At 37.6% G+C, this 21,462-nt stretch overlaps 1 protein-coding gene across 11 annotated transcripts in view; it reads left to right on the top strand.

Annotated features, from left to right (window-relative positions):
* The window catches only part of NEK11 (NIMA related kinase 11), a 231,332-nt gene that overhangs the window by 58,990 nt on the left and 150,880 nt on the right, over nucleotides 1-21,462 (top strand). For 10 of the 11 annotated variants that reach the window (XM_019803185.2, XM_034662010.1, XM_011229202.3 and 7 more), the window contains 2 exons: nucleotides 7,622-7,686; nucleotides 8,644-8,770. In XM_019803185.2, coding sequence (XP_019658744.2) covers nucleotides 7,622-7,686; nucleotides 8,644-8,770 — 192 coding nt within the window. Of the gene's footprint in view, nucleotides 1-3,614; nucleotides 3,660-7,621; nucleotides 7,687-8,643; nucleotides 8,771-21,462 lie in introns of all 11 variants that reach the window. The other variant, XM_034662016.1, reaches the window with a different exon arrangement.

The following is a 21,462-nucleotide window of genomic DNA, read 5'->3' as shown; positions in this document are numbered from 1 at the left end:
GAAGTAGGAAGATCAGTAGGAGAAGAAAGGGATAAAGAAAGGGGGAGTAATCAGAAGGGGGAATGAACCATAAGAGACTGTGGACTCTGAGAAACAAAATGAGGGCTTCAGAGGGGAGGGGGGTGGGGGAATGGGATAGGCTGGTGTTGGGTAGTAAGGAGGGCATGTATTGCATGGTGCACTGGGTGCTATACGCAAACAATGAATCATGGAACTATACATCAAAAACTAAGGATGTACTGTATGGTCACTAACATATCATAATAAATAAATTGAAAAAAGAAAATGCCATCTTTGAAAGCCTNGGATAATATTTCCAAAACTTAGAAAAGGCAGGAGAGATTATTGAGTCTTCTTTGAGCACAATGCTGAACTTAATTTCCTATTGTCTGGGCTATTTTATAACTCCGTAGAGGCAGAGGCTAACTTGAATATTTTGGTCTAGAAGAGATGCAAATATTTATTGTTCATTGGAACAGACAGCTCAGGGGATCTGGTTTATGGCCCTGTTGGCCACTAACCAGGTTTGTACCTAACCCAACTATCCTCTTGTAAATACTTCAGCTTGTCAAAGACTCTTTGGCTCCGTTTTAACATCTTACTAGTTTCCTCATTGATTAATAAGGGGAACAAAATCCTTGACATGTGTTCATTTTATATTTTCATGATATTCATAATTTTACCTTTTTGAAAATTATACTTTAACGTTGGCCAGAATTTGGTCACACCATATACCTATACCAGTCACCCCAAAAGGAAAAGATATTACCTCAATTTATTTCCAATAATGTCCTCCACGTTCACTCGCTTCCCTCCTCATGGCCCTTACCTATCAGTACTGAGGAGGGCCCAGCCTCCCCAGGGCTCATGGCGTTCTGATATTAAGGGATAAGAGGAGAATAATAGTCATTGTGTAGGTGCTCAGCAATTCCTGTGATACCAAGGGAACCCCAAGAGTGGTCATAGAAGAGGCCAAATTTTATTTAACCCTCTGTTTGTTAAATATAATTGTTTTGCCCTTAATCTTTAAGTAGTCAGCATCATACTTATGCAGAGCCCAGCTCTAGATGTTGTGGGAATATAAGAAGGCAGGAGAGAATATTGATTAAAAGCAAAGCTTCTATTTTTTTTTAATTAATGAATGAGCCCCACTGGATGGTATTCATCTTTGTGCCAAGGATAGTGCTTTTAAAATCAATATACATTTACAGAGCATTTACCATGAGTAAAACAGAACTATGATACTTTGTAGAGTCAAACAGACCTGTTTGTACTCATAGGCAAATTATTGGGCAAATTACTTAGCCTCTCGAAGCCTTGATTTTCTCATCTCCAGAGTGTGCATAAGGATAGTAGCGTAGTGCTTTAGGTGATAGCACTGGGGTTTGTTTCCCGTGAGAAGAAGTGGCCCAGACCTGTGTTGTCCACCTTTATTCTTCCCTTTCCTCTCCATTCTTGAAAACATTGCTTATTCCTCTGTAATTCTCCGAAGACTTTAGGAGAATACAGATTATTTGAATTAGAGGAAACTCCTGCCATCATTGTCAATTCTTCACCTTACATACAATTCTAATTGCATTCCTTGTTTGAGTGTGTGGCTCTTTGTCTCCATGAAGTAAAATAGATGGACTTTCTGAGTGGCTTTCCTTTGGCCCTGCTCCTCAGTCATGATTTATAGCTTTGCTCTGGATGACTGAGGTCTGACCACATTGTTACGCCTGCATTATCACTAATTGTAAATGGTAAAAAATCAATTATTTTTATAACTGATATTTCTAGTGTTAACTGATAACAGTACAATTTTGTGGGCATGTACCTAAGAGCAATCATTTGTTGGGAGAGAAGTTTCCTTCTGAATGTAAATGTCTATATTGGTAACTGTTTGTAATTATAAATAATTTTTAATAAAGTGATGAGAACTGGGTTCCCCTCTGCCATCTTTTACAGTTATTTGTGTACTTTTCCTTTATCTCTCCAACCTGATTGTAAGCATGATGGGATAAATGGCCTTGTCTTAGGAATCTTTATCATTTTCACATTATGTTGTATAGCACATTGCAGGTAGTTGGCACTCATTAATTGTTTTTTAGGATTAATAAATGAGCCCCACAGGATGGCACTCATTTTTGTTCCAAGGACAGTGTTTCTAAAATTAATGTACATTTATGTAGCCTCTACCAAGAGTAAAGAACAGTGTAGAAGAGGAAAAGATGATACAGACCTGGCCTGAGTTTTTGCCAAGGCTTGTGGAGGCATTGGTAGGGCCAGATCTCCTAGTCTCTCATAGGCCACATAGAGTATTTTATATTCTATTCTGGAAGCAGTGCAGACCCATGGAAGGTTTTTAAGTTAGGGGTTCAAGAGCAGATTTTAATTTTGTAAAGCCACATGCCTATTCCCAGCTGAAGTCTCAGGAATACTGCTTGCAAATTGGGGTCTCCTGTATAACCCTGATGACTAGATACACCATAGTAATTGATGCATATTATAATCATGAATTGTTAAAAAATATTCTTTGTGAAGTTGGGGAATTATATAGTCCATTTTGGAAAAATGTCGATCAAAAATAGTTTGAGAAGTTCAGGCACCTGTAAATCCAAAGATTCAATCAAGTTTAAACTACCAGTTTAATTAAACGACTATAGTGTTACGGGGGATAATATAGTCAGGTAAGATGCAGACCTTGTAGAGCTTAGAATTTCTTAAGAGTGATTGGTCAGTTGTAGAATATGGTATGAAAAGAAGAACAGAAGTGGAGGAGTATGTCTAAATTGCTGACAGTAGTAGGAATGGTGGTTAAGAAAGTGATACAGGGGATCTTTATCTAAGCTTGGGCCTCTAGGAAACAGCCCGGGGCAAGGATTGAAATAGTGATATCTGCCTTGGGTGGTATAGACCCAGGGTGGTGAAAGTGAAGACAAACTGAAACGAGGTGAGTGCGTGAAGCAGACAAGTGTGTGTTACTGTACTGGCCATCAATTCACAAAAAGCTGGAGAAAGACCCCAGCAGGCTGCCTGGCAGGGATATTTGTATGGTTTATAAACACAGGGGTAGCATGCCTTAGGGAGAAAAAGAGAAAATGATTGCCTAGCTTCTTTCTCCTCTTGTCTCCTACTGGTCTACTTCAAAGGAGTTAACTCCCTTGCACTTTTAGGATGTGTCATCTAGTTCCTTACATTGCCAGTTGGAATGCCGTAGTGTGGTGTTTCATCCTAGTCCAGATGTGGCAGGAGCACGAGGGCCTGACATCCTCAGGCAAGTGACTAATTGGCCTCCAGTACCAGCGCCTTTGGAAGGAAGGGGGTAGTCAGGGGACTCCAAGGAGGTACCTGAAGTTTGTGTCCCATACAGTCCTGAAGGACAGACAGGATTCTGAGAGGCAGAGATGAAAGAGGAAGGCGTTTTAATCTGAGCAGTAACATAAAGGAAGAAACATGTGTGCTGCATGTAAGGTAAAGCAAGTGCTTTGTTGGCTTCAACAGAGAGGTGACCGTTTCTTAGCCCATATTTTCTTGGTTTGTAGTTATTCTTGAGGTTTTTTTCCTTTTAAAAGGTACTTCAAATATATAACTAAATGTTTATTCCTTCATTAGATTTTTTTTTTTTTTTGTAGGAACAAATAGGTGTAAAAGGAGGCTGCAAATGGAAGACTCCAAATGTGAGACTGTCCTTGATTCAGCCAACAGTAGGGGTCCCGGAGGGTCTTGAGCAGGGAGTGGGATGTTGAAGAATGAAGGGGGAAGGATGATGGGGTTTAAACCACTCCCTATAGTTCATCATTCTTTTCTGCTTGATAGCCTCACACGACTTTCCTTTTGATACATTGGTGGTAGCAATAACAATAGAAGTATGAGCAGTAACAGTAACAACCGCCACAACCTTGGCTCATCCCATAGCTTCATTCACAGCTCTGTTGCAATGTCACTTTCTCCAAGGCCTTCTTGACCACCTGATCTCAACTATAAACTAGTCTTCCTACCCTGGTTAGTCTCTAGCTCCTTGCTCTGCTTTATTGTTTTAATAGCATTAAGTTAGCAGACATCAAAAGCACCTGATGGGGTTCTAATGTAACTTCGTTGAACCATATGTGTGCTATGTGTGAACTGTATGGTGCTGATTGATGCTTGCTTTATTGATTAGTTCATTTTCAGTTTTTGAAAATATTCCATGTGTGCCTGAAAGAACATGCATTTTTAAGTTTGATGAAATATTCAATTTATGTGTATTAGCTCAAGCTAATTGTGTTTTTCAAATCTATAATTGTTTTACTAAAATCTATATCCTTACTAATTTTTTTGCCTACATTAATTACCAAGGGAAATATGTTAAACTTCCCACTATGATTGTGGATTTTTCAATTTCTCCTTAAATTTTTATTAATATTAATTTTTCATAATGTATCTAAGCTTGTGTCATAAGTTGCACACAAGTACAGAATTTAAAAATTTTCCAAATAGGGGCGCCTGGATGGCTCAGTTGGTTAAGCATCCAGCTCTTGATTTTGCTCAGGTCATGATCTCAGGGTCATGAGATTGAGCCCCGAGGCAGGCTCTGTTCTTGGAGTAGAGCCTGCTTAAGATTCTCACCCCCCCCCCGCTCTCTCTCTCTCTCTAAAATAATAAATAAATAAAAATTTTTGCAATAAATTACTTGATTTTTTCATTATGTAGTGATACACTTTTTTTTTTTTTTTTGAGGAGAGAGAGAGAGAGAAGGTGCCCCTGCCTACGCAGGGTTGAGGGGGTGGGAAGAAGGAGAGGGAGAGAAAGAATCTTAAGCAGGCTCCATGCCCAGTGCAGAGCCCCAGCCTGGCATGATCTCAGCAACCCTGAGATCATTACCTGAGCCAAAATCAAGAGTCTGTCGCTTAACCAACTGTGCCACTCAGGTGCCCCTATAGTGATACTCTTTATCCTTAATTTACCTAATACTGCTTTTTACTAGCTTTCTTTTGCCTGGAATAGCTCTTCAATCCTCTTGCTTTTAACCTATGTCCTTACTTTTTTTTTTTTTTTAAGTGTGTTCCTTATAACAGTTCTTTAAAAATAGCTTAGTCCCTTTTCTCTGTGTTTTAATTCATGACTTTAGTCCATTGTGATTAACAATATATGGAATGTTTCTACCCTTGTATTTTGTGACATACCTTTTTCTCCTTTACTTGCTTTCTTTTTCTGGTTTTTGAGTGAATGGTGGACAATGTATATGAAATAGTGGAGAGATGTTGGGTGATACTCTCTTCTTCCGGAGAGGATCTGATTTTTTTCTGGGGGGTAGTTATAGTAAGGGCAGATAGCCTTGAGCTAATGGGGGACTGAGTTTGGTTTAAGGCTGGTTTCAAACTTTGTGAAGGCTGGTCTAGGTCCAGTTTGCCTTTCTATCTAAGAAGTAGACCTTGAGGGTTTCCAGGACCCTTCCTCATCTTTGTGAATCTCCTGAAAACTGCTTAGTTTTTAACCTCTTAGCAGCCACCTTCTCCTTATTGTCTTCCTCTGAACAGCTTAGGATTCAGTTACGTGCCTCAAGGGTAAAAAGCCACACAGAATATCGGACTCACTTTTGTTCTCTTTACTGGAAAAATTTCCCCTCAATTCCTGGCTGCTTTTGTAGCCCTGAACTGTAATTTTTGCCTCCTGAGCCCAGGAAAAGTGCTGCAAGCTCTAGGCCCGGGCATTCTGCTAATGTCAGCTGCCCTGAGAGAAACACACCACGCAGAATGTTTGGCTCCGCTAGAGCATTTCCTTTCTTTCCAGGGTCTGGCTCCTCAAGTGATGACTGCCTCCATTTGCCTTAGGTGATCTCTGATATCTTCAAAGACCTGCTGTTGTTGTTTTTTTAATTTTACTCAGATTTTACATTGTTCAAATGTTTCAGTGTTCTCTATACAGCTATGGAAAGTGGGAGATTTAGTGTGAAATAAGCTTACTCCATCATGGTTGGAAGCTCAGGTTTTATTCTTGTGTTTTTAATTTCAATCACATTTCTCCCCTAGAAATTCTATTTGGTTGGTTTTCAAATCAGCATCTTCTTTTTTTGGATAGTATCCATTTTCTATCTTATGTTTTCTATTCCTTTCTTTATGATTTTAATCTCTTAAAATATACTTATTTTATGGCTTGAATCCTTTTAGATTATCTGAAAATCTCAGGGGTGTAATTTCACTGTGTGTTATCTGCTGACTCTTAGTTTGCATTTGCTTCTGCCAGATGCCCCAAGAGGGTATAAGCAGCTGAGAACCAATTTTTATGTTAATTTCTTGGCTTGGTATTTCTGAAGCCATGCAGCTATTGCCTTTTTGAATCCCAAATGTGAGTGAGCAGAGAGATACAGTTACGAGGTAAGAAGAGAGATAGATATTTTTTTCTCCACTCAGAAGTTCAGACCTATACAGATCAACTTTCTTGTCATTTTGTTCACTTGTGAGTGGATGTTTCTTAGGTCATTCTTTCAGTTAAGGTACAAACCACTTATGGGATTCTGACGTATTTGTGTCTATATATTCCAATTCTTCACGTTACATGGGCTCGAGGTCTTGGCTCTTGTTTGTGTGAGGTCATTAAAGACAGCGCATTGGTTACTGAGCTCAACACAACCCCCTAGGGCAGCTGAGAAATCAGTACCTACTGCCCACTCTGATTTTCAGTTTTCTGTTTGTATAAACCATCAGGGATTAGCTTCATTTTCTTGCAAGCTCAGCTGTGCATACGTGAAGACATTTATAGACTTTATTCCACATTTCTTGGTGTTTTTTTGGTAAATGTTTTCAAGTTTTCTAGTTCTCCATAATTCCAGAAACAAAAGTCTTAACTGACATAATTGATATTGTTGGCTTATACATGTTATCTTTTATTAAATGTCATCGTGAACATTATTATTTCTACAAATACATAAAACCTGAACATTTGGATTTAATATATATAATAGGTTTTATATATATATATAACATTTATAGAACATATAACTACATATATGTTCTATAAAATATATATTATATAAATATACTTAACATATAATATATATTTATGTGTAACACATAATATGTAATAGATTATGTATAATAGATGACAAAGCTTTATGATAACTGGTCTATCAACTGAGCGTATGGTTAGTAGATACAGTACTGTGTATTCATGCTACAGAAACACAATAAAATTTGACCTATTGAAATAATGTAAACCACATCATTCTTTTCCCGACTAAATGTTCTGCTGATTTTAAAACTTTGTTTTTATTTATTTATTTTTATTTATTTATTTTTAAAGATTTTATTTATTTATTTGACAGAGAGACAGCCAGCGAGAAGAGGGAACACAAGCAGGGAGAGTGGGAGAGGAAGAAGCAGGCTCCCAGTGGAGGAGCCCGATGTGGGGCTCGATCCCAGAATACCAGGATCACACCTGGAGCTGAAGGTCCCAGGCAGCCCATAAAACTTTGTTTTTAAAACTCCTATTTCCTCAGGGGAACTAGAAAATGCTGTGGATTTGTAGCTTTTAAACACTGAAAGATATATCTGTGGGACTGTGTATTTATCACTTCACATACACCCATATATATTATTCATATGAGAAATCAAAAATTTTATATTTTGCATGAAATTTTATGTCCTTTTTTGCCTTTTTGTAGGAGGATACTTCATCGAGACTTGAAATCAAAGAATATATTTCTGAAAAACAATCTGCTTAAAATTGGTAAGATTTTTAAAAATATACATTCCAGAAAGATGGGAGAATATATTCTAGATGTTAGCTGTATATCACATTCAAATATATAGTAGCTAGAAGTGTTTGAGTAATCACTGGTTTATTTTAACTTCTCAAACTTTTGTTTTTACTTGGTTGGAGCCAACAAAATCCAATTATTTTGTTTCTGAGCATCTGATATAAAATGAAGTGTAAGACATTTGCTTTGTACTTGATGGATTAATAATTTTTGAGTTCCTACTCCATGCCAGGCATTTGCAAGTAGTTAGAGTTGTTTTACTAACTTGGTTAATTAATACAGGTTTCCTGCTTATTTTATTGCAAGCAATTAGCAGTTATCACAGATAATTAAAATATTGGTATCACGGATTTGTTAATTTTTAGTTCTTCTTCAGAACTGTACGTCCTCTCATAACAGTTACTGGATTGTTCAGTCTTCATGTAAGATGTTCTTAGAGAGGGAAAGGCCTAAACACATGTGACTAGTTAGAAGAGTAAAGAGAAGTTAATGGATTCAAATTTTTATAGTCATGTTTTTGAAGAGTCTCAGGTCTTTTATTTGAAATCTTTTCTTTATTGTAATGAAGAACAAACTCTCCCTCCTTGGATAAAATATCATTATATTCGGCCATCCAGAATCATTTTGTTTGTTGTTAGGCAGACCTGAAATAGCTTTTTGTTTCAAGTTGCTGGTTCTCCATAATTCCAGAAATAAAAAGCTTTACCTTACATAATTCACTTTCCTGGCTCAGTCTTCCTTCTCCTATAAGGCCTGTGTTTTTAAAGCTATTCACCAGCCTTTTAAATTTAAAAGATACCATTTTTCTTTTCCTTCCCTTTGAATGGTATGAGTCATTGCATATTAAAATTGTTAAATTAGACAGTTGTTAATTTCCAGGCTGATTTTCATTGTTTTAAAGTATTCATAAAAATTGTTATTTCAAGGGGATTTTGGAGTTTCTCGTCTCCTACTGGGATCCTGTGATGTAGCCACCACTTTAACTGGAACTCCCCATTATATGAGTCCGGAGGCTTTGACACACCAAGGCTACAACACAAAGTCGGACATCTGGTGAGTGGGCAGTGGGTTAGTCCAGATGATGTATACATCTGCTGCACTGAGAGAACAATGCGTTTCGTTTTTAGGCTCATTTACTTGCTACATCCACTCACTTTATCCTTTTGAAGTATGAGTCATTCTTTGATCAGAGTAAAGAGGGTTTTTGGATTTGGAACTTGATTATTTCCATTATATTGATTTCAAAAGTTCTCTTTATTTATAGATTAGTTGGTTGGTTTGGATTTTTTTCTTCTTGAACCACAAGGAAAAGTTCTTAATATATCATAAACATTAAATGTTGATATGTTTCTGCTAGCCAATTAAAGTATTTGTAATCCTAAACACTGTGCTTTATTTTATTTAAGATCAACTTCCACCTCTGTGGGGAACATATGGCTTTATTTATTTATTTTTTCTTCTTGATGCTTTTAAGAATTTTTACTGAAGTTATTGGCTTTTAAGAATAAATTTAAATAAAAAAATTGGGGGGTTTTCAGTGATAGATGCATCTGAGATTTCTCCATTTATCTGAGCTATTGTACCAAAGGAATTTCTTATTCTTTTTCATGGAACCAGTTTAAATCTCAATGCAGAAGCCATGTAGAAAATTATATTCTATTGTTAGCAATAGATCCTATTTAGGGAAAATCTCTTTTCCTTTGGAGAGGAATCATATAATTTTCGGCTTGTTAAGGGTTGAAAGGACAATCTAACTGAGAGCCTGTTAATTAAGTAAATAATTATTGTATGCAAATCAACTTAAGTGTTCTGAGCTTTCAAAGATGAGCAATGTGAAAGATTATGTCTGCTTCATTCTTCTAAAGAGGATAAAGTAGAAAGTTACCTTTCCTGTGGTTAGGGCAAAATAAGCACAACAGGGGATGTGCCTTTGGACTTTCATAAGGGTCTTTACTCATGTTCTTGTTCTGGTGCCTCCCAAGTGGGAGAGAACACTGTCACAGTAGGTCTGGCTATGGCCGATAACCATCCATTCTGTCCCTTCAGTTCACTCTTGTGATTATTCATTTCTAGGTTCTTCAGTAGGTTTTTTTTTTCATTGTTAGCCTTTTTCTACCCTGATGGTCTTTTCCAATTTACCTATCATATTTTCTCTAATCATAACCTTCCCCTAATACCCTCCCCCAAAACCAAAACCAAAATAATAGACAAAAACTGCAAAGGTATGTTCAGGGAAATGAGTTACCTTAAATTTTGCTTTATTGAGCATCTACTATTTGCCAATCACTGTGTAACAGCCCTTAGCGTATAAAATTAAAAAAAGTAATAGGATTCCTTCCCCTGAGGAAGAGTCTTCTTGCTCTTTTTAGAGTGCTTTCTTCAGTTTGAGATCAGTCTTGGGCTTTGGATTAGATTTGAGTTACCTATTTACATCTCTTTTTATACTTAACTTTTTTATTATTATGGGCATTTAAAAAAGATTCAGGGGCCCCTGGGTGGCTCAGTCGGTTAAGCATCTGCCTTCAGCTCAGGTCATGATCCCAGGGTCCTGGGATCCAGCTCCGTATGGGGCTCCCTGCTCAGTGGGGAGTCTGCTTCTCCCTCTCCCTCTGCCCCTCCCCCACCCCTTATGCTCTCTCTCTCTCAAATAAATAAATAAAATCTTCAAAAAAAATAGATTCAAATATATAATCTCTTCATGATTAAAATTACATGCTATGCCAGAAAGTTGTTTACATTATGTCATTTGAATTAAGACTAAATTAATTTCTGAAGCCCATCGTTAAGCCTTTGGCATTACATGGAGCAAGAAAGCTGGCTCTTTGGGACAGTATCTACATCTGTTTGCCAAATCAGATGTGTCTCCCCAGAAACTTGGGCAACAGTACCCACAGACAGAGGAGTAAAGCATATAGCCTTTTTGTCTCAATTGTGTCTATTGTAGTTATTTTTTTAAAAACTACTCCTAGTACTGCATAAAGAATTATAGAATTATTCCCAATATGGGAATTATAGGACTATCATAAAGAATATAGGAATTATCAGGAATATCAGAATTACAGGGATATAGACTAATAGAAATAATATTGCTATAATGTTTTAGGTTTACAAAAGTAATACCTGACTTAGGCAAAACTTAAAAAATCTAAAACCTCCCAAATATAAAAATACAGGAGAATTTTAATATATTTTGTGTGAGCTTTAGGTCAGCTCTCCTTGCAGAGATTATTAACTATTCAGCAAGTACAAGCTAAGGATTTATCATCATCCTGACCCCAAAGAACCACCTTATTATGAATTTAGTAATTACCTTGGTTGTATCTGAATCAAAACGAGCTTATCTGGTAATGAAATTACTATTGCTGAACTTAAAGTGGAAAGAATAACAGAGAACTATTAATTATAGTCAGATACATAAGTGTGATGAGTAATCTTTGGGAGACACTTTTAGAAAAATTAGATTGAATGGCGTTGAGAGTTTGTTTTTGTTTTTTTTTTTAATCTCAGTGTGCAGCGTCTGTTTACTGTGGAATATTTCCTTACAATTGGAAACACTTGTGAATAATTGACAGGTGTTTTGTTTTAGCACTAGTAGCTGTACATATTATATTTATAATGCTTAATGAAGAATTGGTATAATACTAATTATATTTCATCTGTTAATGTTTGCCCATTGTAACATTATCCTCTTTCTGCAATCTGTTAAACCTTTTGGGATTCATTTATTTATAGCAATCAAGTACAGATAAGTCTCTCTCTTAAAAGTGGTTTAGGTTCCAAAAGTTTATAAACACTTATTCAGAAAGTTAGGATAATTAGGTTCATTGAGGACAATACTTTGAATACTGCCGATCTATGTAAGCAATTGCTGAACACTTTTCCCCCCACAGGAAAAATATAATATATGAGTTGGGTTCCTAGGCCATCTCTTTAAATTGATTTAAGTTATGAATGGTTAGAATTTATTATTTTGGTAGGAGAAACAAATAAAGGACAATACTATTGGAATAATGGTGCTGTAATTAAACAGAAAAGAAACAGAATATTTCATTGTTGGTCGTATCTATCTTGTTGTGAGAGGTCAACCAGATGGTTCTTTGATCTTGTGGCCCTATATTCTTTGGGTGAGTAAAGTGGAGGGAATGGTGATGGGAATAGTAGAGGTGCCAGAGTATACTGTGAAGGTCTCAGGATTTTGCAAAAACCTGAGATCTGGTCCAAGGGTTGGCTACATAAGGGATACTGTAGGGGTCTAGTTCACACTCAACATTGGATTCAGACTTTAGTGATGTTGGGCAGAAGTGTCAGACAAGGCTTAGCTATAGGTAGAAGAAAACAGAGAGGAACCAGCACCTACCTGACCTACCAGAACTAAGAAAGTATCCTCACAGGAGAGCATTCCCAAATTGGACAGGAAAATGGAGCAGGGTGGAGAACAAGCCTATTTTCCAGTGAAGGATTTAGGAAAGGGGGAAATACAGGCCAACTTGGCAGCAGTTTTTGTAGCTAATATGGGGCCTGCAAGTAGCTGGCAGCCAACAGCCCCATCTTGGTGAAGGAAGCTCTGGAGCAAGAGAGTCCATTTCTCTCAGCTTCCCATGGTCTGAGAAATTCTTGTATGGATTTAGAACTAAGCTGTTGGGCAGGGTATGCCTTTCTAGGAAGTGGGAACTGGTGTCATTGTCATTATTTTCACTTAACAGAAGCTGAAGTAGGAAAACATTTCAGTCAAGTGCAGATTTGGGCATTAATATCTTTTCTCAATGACTAGCATGAAATGAATGATACAAAATCTGAGCATAATATCTAGTCTGGTCAGTTTTACAAAGGTCACAATACAACTGCAGCAACAGAACCAGGATTGCTACTGTCTATGGAGTGCTTACTCTGTGATTGACAGTTAATGTGCTAAGTGCTTTATATCCCTATATAAACATATTTGTTACTACAAAAAAAATCATACTATATTTATTTCACAACCTGCTTTTTTTTACTTGCAAAAGGAAATATTGCACTGCCGTAACAAAATATATCCACCTATCATTTAAATGTTTGCATAGTATTCTATACTTGGACACAGTGATTTTTCAACTAATAATGTTTATTAAACATTGTGTAATGTTTTCTTTGAAGATTTTCTCTTTGTTTTTGTCTTTAAGCATTTTTAGAGTACAATGCATCTGGGTGTGGACTTGCATTTATCCTACTTGGAGTTAGTTGAGCTTCTTGGACATGTAGATTAATGTAGTTCATCAAGCTTTCAACCATTATTTCTTTGAGTATTTTTTTCTCTTTCTCTGTCTCTCCTTGCCTTCTGGTACTCCCATTATGCACATGTTGTTGTACTTCATGGTCTCCCACATTTCTCTAAGACATTGTTCATTTTTTTTCATTTTTCTCTCCGTTCTTTAGATTGCATATCTGTCAATCTATCTTCAAGTTCATTGATTCTTCTGCTAGTTAAAGTCTACTGTTGAGCCCCTTCGGTGAATTTTTATTTCAGTTATTGTACTTTTCAACTCCAGAATTTCTATTTGGTGCTTTTTTATAATTTCTCTTTACTGACATTCTCCATTTGGTGTGACATTTATATCGTATTTTATTTAAACATGGTTTCTTTTAGTTCTTTGAACATATTTATAATGCTACTTGAAGTCTTTATCTGTTAAATATGACATCTGAGACCTCTCAGGTAGTTTCTGTTTCCTGCTTCCCCCCACCACGCCGTGTATAGATATTTTCCTGTTTCTTTGCATTCTCATAAATTGGTAAAAACTGGACATTTTAGATAATATATTGTATCCAATTCTGAACACTTATTTTCCTCGCTCCCCCATCTCTCTGGGTCTTGGTATCGTTTGTCTCTTTACTCATTTAGTGACATGCCTGGTTATTCTAGTGAAATGTATTTACTTTCCAGTGTGAAATGTCTAGTGTTGATACTAAGAGTATAGCCTTGGGCACGTTCACAGTTAGTCTTGGGATGACGGTAGTTTTAGCAAGGCTCTCTGTCCTTTTTCCTGTTCTCTCTGCTTAGCTGTTTCTGCTGGTATTACACCCAGTTGTTAGCCTTCACTAATTGCCAACTCCTTGCTTTATTATTTTCAACAATGCCCTGAGGCATGCATTGCTTTCCAGTCTCTTCCAATTAAATTTGAGTCTCTTTGCAGATGTAGTCTTTGAAGCTAGTCTTCCAGGTTTGAAATTTGCCTATTCTTAGCTATCTCTTTCCCTGATTTTCTCTGATAAGGTAGCTAGCCTATGGTTTAGCTTATTGTACTCACAGAGCTACCAATTTCCTCTTAATTGCTTGCCATCAAAATCTTCATTGTTTCCGAGAGCTGGAGTTTAGGCTTCAATATCCTACCCTCTGTTCCAAATAAAATCAGTCTCTTTGGGGAGAGCTTCTGAACCCTCTGTTTTTATAGCCTGCCTTAGCCCTGGGCAAAATCTCTGAGCACTGTTCAGGAGCTGGAGGCAGAGACATGGCCCACTTTTCTTAGAGTGACAGTCCTGCTCATGAGCAGGCCAGGGGCAGTAACCTCTCTTCTTGGCTTGACTCTCCTGGCATGGAATGTCCACCCTGTGAGCAAGCTGGGGCAAAGGTGATCAGGGCCCCAGTATTCTCTGCCCACTGTTCCTGAGGTAGAGACTCCATTCTACCAGTAGGGACTAGGTAGAAAAAAGGAGCCCTTAATATCTTGGTTACAATCACCTGGAATTTAATCTCTGTAACACAGAGGTGGGGCGAGGAGAAATACTGAGAGCCTACCCCTCCTGGAGAGGTATCTAAGCCCAGGACAAGTTTCTGGAGAAAGTGAGAACCCCATCTTATTGGCCACATCCGCTCAGAGTGAAATTTTTGTCACTCAAGGGGCACCTTGGTACCTAACTTTGTTGAAAATGTTGGCCATGGTTTTTGGTTTTGTTATTAAACTGCTCTGTTTTACACGGAATTTAAGGAAGATCCAGAAACTATGCTTCTGATGTAGCTGCCATTTTTCCCCAAATATTCAGAATAAAAATTTTAACAAAATCCTTGAGTGATTTGTAGGCATATTAAAGCTCAGGAAGAACCAATAGAGGTTCTGGGACATGACAGGCCCTTATAAAATGGTTGCTATATAACATTGCTCCTGAAGTATTAGTTCAAGCCATCCAGTGTCTTTCATTATATTTGGATAAAGTTTATATTGATATTCAACTCCACCTCAGTATACTTATATTTAGATTACCACACACTAAAACAAAACCCGCTATTCTTTTATTAAATTTCTATTACTATTTATTCAATTGCTTAAGTTATGTGTACACTTTTCTAGGTGGATATCAGGCTGATTCTCAATTATGTAAATAAAAATATTATCTAGAAGATCAGTAAAGCTGCCCCAACCCACTGGAGTCATGCATTGCTGTGGGTTAGGCTTCTCTTGGCAGAGTCTGGGCAGATATCAAAAAGGTAAATTTAGTTACCTTGAGACAAGACAAAGCCTAAGTTACATTTTCAATTCATTATTAAACTGTGCTTCAGAAATCCTTTGGGTAGTTCTGGTCAGCTTGGACAGATGGCAAGTTTATGGAGTTCAGGTGTAATTTGTTTCACTCGCACCTGATCCCAGCCTTCCCTTTCACTGCTAAATTCCCTCCCTTAGGGACTTATTTGCTTACTTCTTCACAGTTGGATGTATTTTGGAAAAAAGAAAGGAATGCAAATCATAGACTTCTAACTAAAATGCACTTCTCCCTTGTTTTGTTTTTTCAACTTGCCCCCTTCTTTCCCCCCAACCAACTCCCCACTTTCACATCACCAGATTTAAGATCTGGGAGTCAAGTAAAAGAAAAATCTTTAAAAATGATGGAATTGATGAGTTCAAGGTTATGTAATTATTCCCATATAGAAATGTTTGGTTGGAAGTTGGAAAAATTTAAAACCATAGGTACACAGATGTATAGTTACTAGAATAAAACTAAATATAATAGATTTTAACTTGTAACAGGATAATAAAAAATCTTTTACCCAAAGTGCCAGGTGATGTCTCTAATCAGATTACACTCATTCCAGGCAGGTGCACAGGGACCAGAGCAGGTCTCTTTCTACAAATCACTGGCTGACGAAGTCTTTCCCATGTGCTCAAGTGCAAGTAAGTCTTACTAGATCAAAATGAGACAGGTAAATGGAAAGCCGTATGCCTTCAGTGTAGCTGAGAGGATTTCCAAAAAAGAGAAGAGTCTTCTATCAAAATTAATTGATTACTGAGTTAGCCTCTACATCTAATTGTTCTATAGTCCTTTAGCCAGATAATTTCACATATTTTTATAACCTTAATACATCCATCACATGTGGCTTCAGTAGAGATATGTCTCAATAAAAGCAGGATTTGACTTCACGATCAACTTATTGTACTTAATAGACCCCTAACACCCATTCCATGCCAAGCAACAGAAAAACACCCAAACTTGCCAGCCTTTCTTTCGTTTTGCCACCTAGGGTCTCATTGTGTGCCCTGTATTTGCCATGCTCTAATGTCCTGCATGGCTTGTCTCAGGCCCCAGGGATCCTTGAAGATGGCTTATGGTTCTGGGCAGGACCCAAAGTAAGCTTGGGAAGTCAGCCCCTGCCTGAAGGTCTTCTATCAGGATTAGCCATGATTTCCAATTCAAAAGAGTCCTTAATGATCAGAAATGTTCTGGTTGATATAGCATTGAGAGGCAGGATGGCATGGAGTTTATGTCTCTAAACCAGACAACCTGTTTTGCAATCCCAGCTCCCCCAACTACTCAATATGGAACCTTTAACAATTGACCTAATCTTATTAATGGTTTCCTCATCTGATGAATGGGAGTAATAATAGTGTCTGCTTCATTAAGATTGTTACGAGACTAGAATGATTAAATGAGTTAATATATGTAAGGAATATAGAAAAGGGCCTAGCTTATAGTAAACACCATTAAAATTTCAGCTAGTATTTTCCTTATTATCATTATTATTATCATTTGTATTATTGGTGGAGATAATATAATAGTCTGCTCCCAAGACAGCTCAAAATGTCCTGTGTCAGGAATTGTTGCTCTCATCCAACCCTTCCAACCTGTCAGAGCCAGGAGAGATTGTCTAGCTTTGTTCTGCTTTTTTTTTTTTTTATGACCCCGCCAGATTTTAACAAATGTCACTCATCTTGCTCTAAGCCTTCTTTTTTTTTTAAATTTTTTTTATTATATTATGTTAGTCACCATACAGTACATCCATAGTTTTTGATGTCAAGTTCCATGATTCATTACTTGCGTACAACACCCAGTGCACCATGCAATACTGGCCTCATAGAATGAGTGCCCTCCTTAATACCCATCACCAGCCTATCCGATTCCCCCACCCCCTTCCCCTCTGAAGCCCTCAGTTTGTATCCCAGAGTCCATAGTCTCTCATGGTTCATTCCCCCTTCTGTTTACGCCCCTTTTCTTCTTCCCTTTCTTCTCCTACCTATCTTCCTACTTCTTACGTTCCATAAATGAGTGAAACCATATAATTGTCTTTCTCAGCTTGACTTATTTCACTTAGCATTATCTCCTCCAGTACCGCCCATGTTGCAGCAAATGTTGAGAAATCGTTCATTTTGATGGCTGAGTAATATTCCATTGTAGATATGGACCACATCTTCTTAATCCAGTCATCTGTTGAAGGGCATCTCGGCTCCTTCCATGATTTAGCTATTGTGGACAATGCTGCTATGAACATTGGGGTGCATATGGCCCTTCTCTTCACTACGTCTGTATCTTTGGGCTAAATACCCAGTAGTGCAATTGCTGGATCGTAGGGTAGCTCAATTTTTAACTTTTTAAGGGATCTCCACACTGTTTTCCAGAGAGGCTGTACCAACTTGCATTCCCACCAACAGTGTAAAAGGGATCCCCTTTCTCCACATTCTCCCCAACAATTGTTGTTTCTTGCCTTGTCAATTTTTGCCATTCTAACTGGCATAAGGTGGTATCTCAGTGTGGTTTTGATGAATTTCCCTGATGGCTAATGATTTTGAACATTTTTTCATGAGTCTGTTAGCCATTTGTATGTCTTCATTGGAAGTGTCTATTCATATCTTCTGCCCATTTTCTGATTTGTTTGTTTCTTGTGTATTGAGTTTAAGAAGTTCTTTGTAGATCTTGGATACCAGTCTTTCTGTAGCGTCATTTGCAAATATCTTCTCCCATTCCGTGGGCTGCCTCTTAGTTTTTTTGACTGTTTCCTTGGCTGTGCAGAAGCTCTTTATCCTGATAAAGTCCCATAAGTTCATTTTATCTTTTATTTCTCTTGCCTTTGGAGATGTGTCGTGAAAAAGGTTGCTCTGGCCGATGTCATAGAAGTTGTTGCCTATGTTCTCCTCTAGAATTTTGATGGATTCCTGTCTCACATTGAGGTCTTTCATCCATTTGGAGTTTATTTTTGTGTATGGTGTGAGAGAGTGGTCAAGTTTCATTCTTTTGCATGTAGCTGTCCAATTTTCCCAGCACCATTTATTGAAGAGACTGTCTTTTTTCCACCGGATGTTTTTTCCTGCTTTATCAAAGATTAGTTGCCCAAAGAGCCGAGGGTCCATTTCTGGGTTCTCTATTCTGTTCCATTGGTCCATGTGTCTGTTTTTGTGCCAGTACCATGCTGTCTTTGTGATCACAGCTTTGTAGTACAGCTCGAAATCCGGCATTGTGATGCCCCCAGCTTTGTTTTTCCTTTTCAACAGTTCCTTGGAGATTCGGGGCCTTTTCTGGTTCCATACAAATTTAAGGACTATTTGTTCCAGTTCTTTGAAAAATGTCCTCGGTATTTTGATCGGGATAGCATTGAAAGTGTAGATTGCTCTGGGTAGTATGGACATTTTAACTATGTTAATTCTTCCAATCCATGAGCATGGAATATTTTTCCATCTTTTTATGTCTTCCTCAATGTCTTTCAAGAGTGATCTATAGTTTCTAGAATATAGGTCCTTTACGTCTCTGGTTAAGTTAATTCCAAGGTAACGTATGGTTTTTGGTGCTATTGTAAATGGGATGGATTCCCTAATTTCTCTTTCTTCAGTCTCGTTATTCGTGTATAGAAATGCAACTGATTTCTGAGCATTGATTTTGTATCCTGCCACATTACTGAATTGCTCTATAAATTCTAGTAGTTTGGGGGTGGAGTCTTTTGGGTTTTCCATATAGAGTGTCATGTCATCTGCGAAGAGAGACATTTTGTCTTCTTCTTTGCCGATTTGCATACTTTTTATCCCTTTTTGTTGTCTGATTGCTGTTGCAAGGACTTCTAGTACTATGTTGAATAATAATGGCGAGAGTGGGCATCCTTGTCGTGTTCCTGATCTTAAGGGAAAGGCTTCCAGCTTTTCCCCATTGAGAATGATATTTGCTGTAGGCTTTTCATAGATGGTTTTTATGAGATTGAGGAATGTACCCTCTATCCCTACACTCTGAAGGGTTTTAATCAGGAAAGGATGCTGTATTTTGTCAAATGATTTTTCTGCATCTATTGAGAGGATCATATGTTTCTTGACTCTTTTCTTGTTGATATGATCTATCACACTGATCGATTTGCAAATGTTGAACCACCCTTGCATCGCAGGGATGAATCCCACTTGGTCATGATGGATAATCCTTTAATGTACTGTTGGATCCTATTAGGTAGGATCTTGTTGAGAATTTTGGCATCCATATTCATCAGGGATATTGGTCTGTAATTCTCCTTTTTGATGGGTTCTTTGCCTGGTTTGGGANGGTTTTTTGCCTGGTTTGGGAATCAAGGTAATACTGGCCTCATAGAATGAGTTTAGTAGTTTTCCTTCTGTTTCTATTTTTTGAAACAGCTTCAGGAGAACAAGTATTATTTCTTCTTTGAATGTTTGGTAGAATTCCCCGGGGAATCTATCAGGCCCTAGACTCCTGTTTTTCGGGAGGTTTTTGATCACTGCTTCAATCTCTTCATAATTAATCGATCTGTTTAAATAAACAATTTCTTCCTGTTTCAGTCTTGGTAGTTTATAGGTTTCCAGGAAGGCATCCATTTCTTCCAGGTTGTTTAATTTATTGGCATAAAGCTGTTGATAAAAGTTTCTAATGATCCTTCCTATCATTGATGTTGGTTGTGACCTCTCCCCTTTCATTCATAATTTTATTAAGTTGGGTCCTTTCTCTATTCTTTTGAATAAGTCTTGCCAGTGGCTTATCGATCTTATTTATTCTTTCAAAGAACCAGCTTCTAGTTCTGTTGATCTGCTCTACTGTGCTCCTGGTTTCTAATTCACTGATCTCTGCTCTAATCTTGATCAACTGCTTTCTTGTGCGTGGGTTAGGCCTGTTCTTCTGTTCCAGCTCCAGCTTCTTGAGGTGAGAATATAAAAACTGCATTTTAGATTTTTCTATTCTTTTGAGTGAGGCTTGGATGGCTATGTATTCTCCCCTCAGGACTGCCTTTGCAGTGTCCCATAGGTTTTGGACCATTCTGTTTTCATTCTCGTTGGTCTCCATAAACTGTTTAAATTGATTTTTATTTTCCTAGTTTACCCAGTTATTCTTGAGCAGGATGGTTCTTAGTTTCCAAGTGTTTGAGTTTCTTCCAAATTTTTCCTTGTGATTGAGTTCTAATTTCAAAGCATTGTGGTCTGAGAATATGCAGGGAATAATTTCAGTCTTTTGGTATTCGTTGAGACCTGTTTTGTGACCCAATATATGGTCTATTCTGGAGGACGTTCCATGTACATTCAAAAAGAATGAGTATTCTATAGTTCTGTGGTATAGTGTTCTATATATATCTATGAGGTCCATCTGGTCTAGTATGTCATTCAAAGTTCTTGTTTCTTTATTGATTTTCTGCTTCTGTGATCTGTCTGTTGCTGATAGTGGAGTGTTGAGGTCCCCTACTATTAACGTATTTTTATCTGTATGTCTCTTTATTCTGGTTAAGAGTTGGCTTGTGTATCTTTCTGCTCTCCTTTTGGGGGCGTAGATATTTATAACTGTCATATCCACTTGTTGGATACATCCTTTAAGAATAATATAGTGTCCTTCTGTATCTCTAACTACAGTCTTTAGTTTAAAATCTAATCTGTCTGATATGAGAATTGCTACCCCAGCTTTCTTTTGAGGTCCATTGGCATGAAAAATGGTTTTCCATCCATTCACTTTCAGTCTGGATGTATCTTCAGGTTCAAGATGAGTCTCTTGTAGACAGCAAATGGATGGATCATATCTTTTTATCCAATTCGCAACCCTGTGGCGTTTTATGTGAGCATTTAGGCCATTCACCTTGGGAGTGATTATTCAGAGATATGATTTTAATGATGTCATGTTGCCTGTAAAGTCTTTGTATCTATAGATTGTAAATTTCTGTTCTATATCACTCTTGGGGCCTTTTTACTTTTATAGAACCCCCCATAATATCTCCTATAGGGCTGGTTTTGTGGTTACAAATTTGGTCAGTGTCTGGCGATCCTGGAAGGTCCTTATCTCTCCATCAATTCTGAATGACAGCCTTGCTGGGTAAAGGATCCTTGGCTGCATGTTTTTCTCAGATAGAGCTTTAAAAATCCCCTGCCAACCCTTTCTCTCGTTCCAGGTATGTGTAGACAGGTCAGACATAATTCTGATATTTTTGCCTGTGTACATGAGAAATTTCTTTGCCCTGGCCACTTTCAATCTGTATCCTTGGATCTAATATTTGTGAATTGCACTATGACGTGATGTGGCGTAGGTTTGTCGTGGTTGAA

Source organism: Ailuropoda melanoleuca, chromosome 6 (assembly GCF_002007445.2).
Source record: "Ailuropoda melanoleuca isolate Jingjing chromosome 6, ASM200744v2, whole genome shotgun sequence".
Classification (NCBI taxonomy): domain Eukaryota; kingdom Metazoa; phylum Chordata; class Mammalia; order Carnivora; family Ursidae; genus Ailuropoda; species Ailuropoda melanoleuca.
This window is presented reverse-complemented; position numbering and strand designations above follow the sequence as displayed.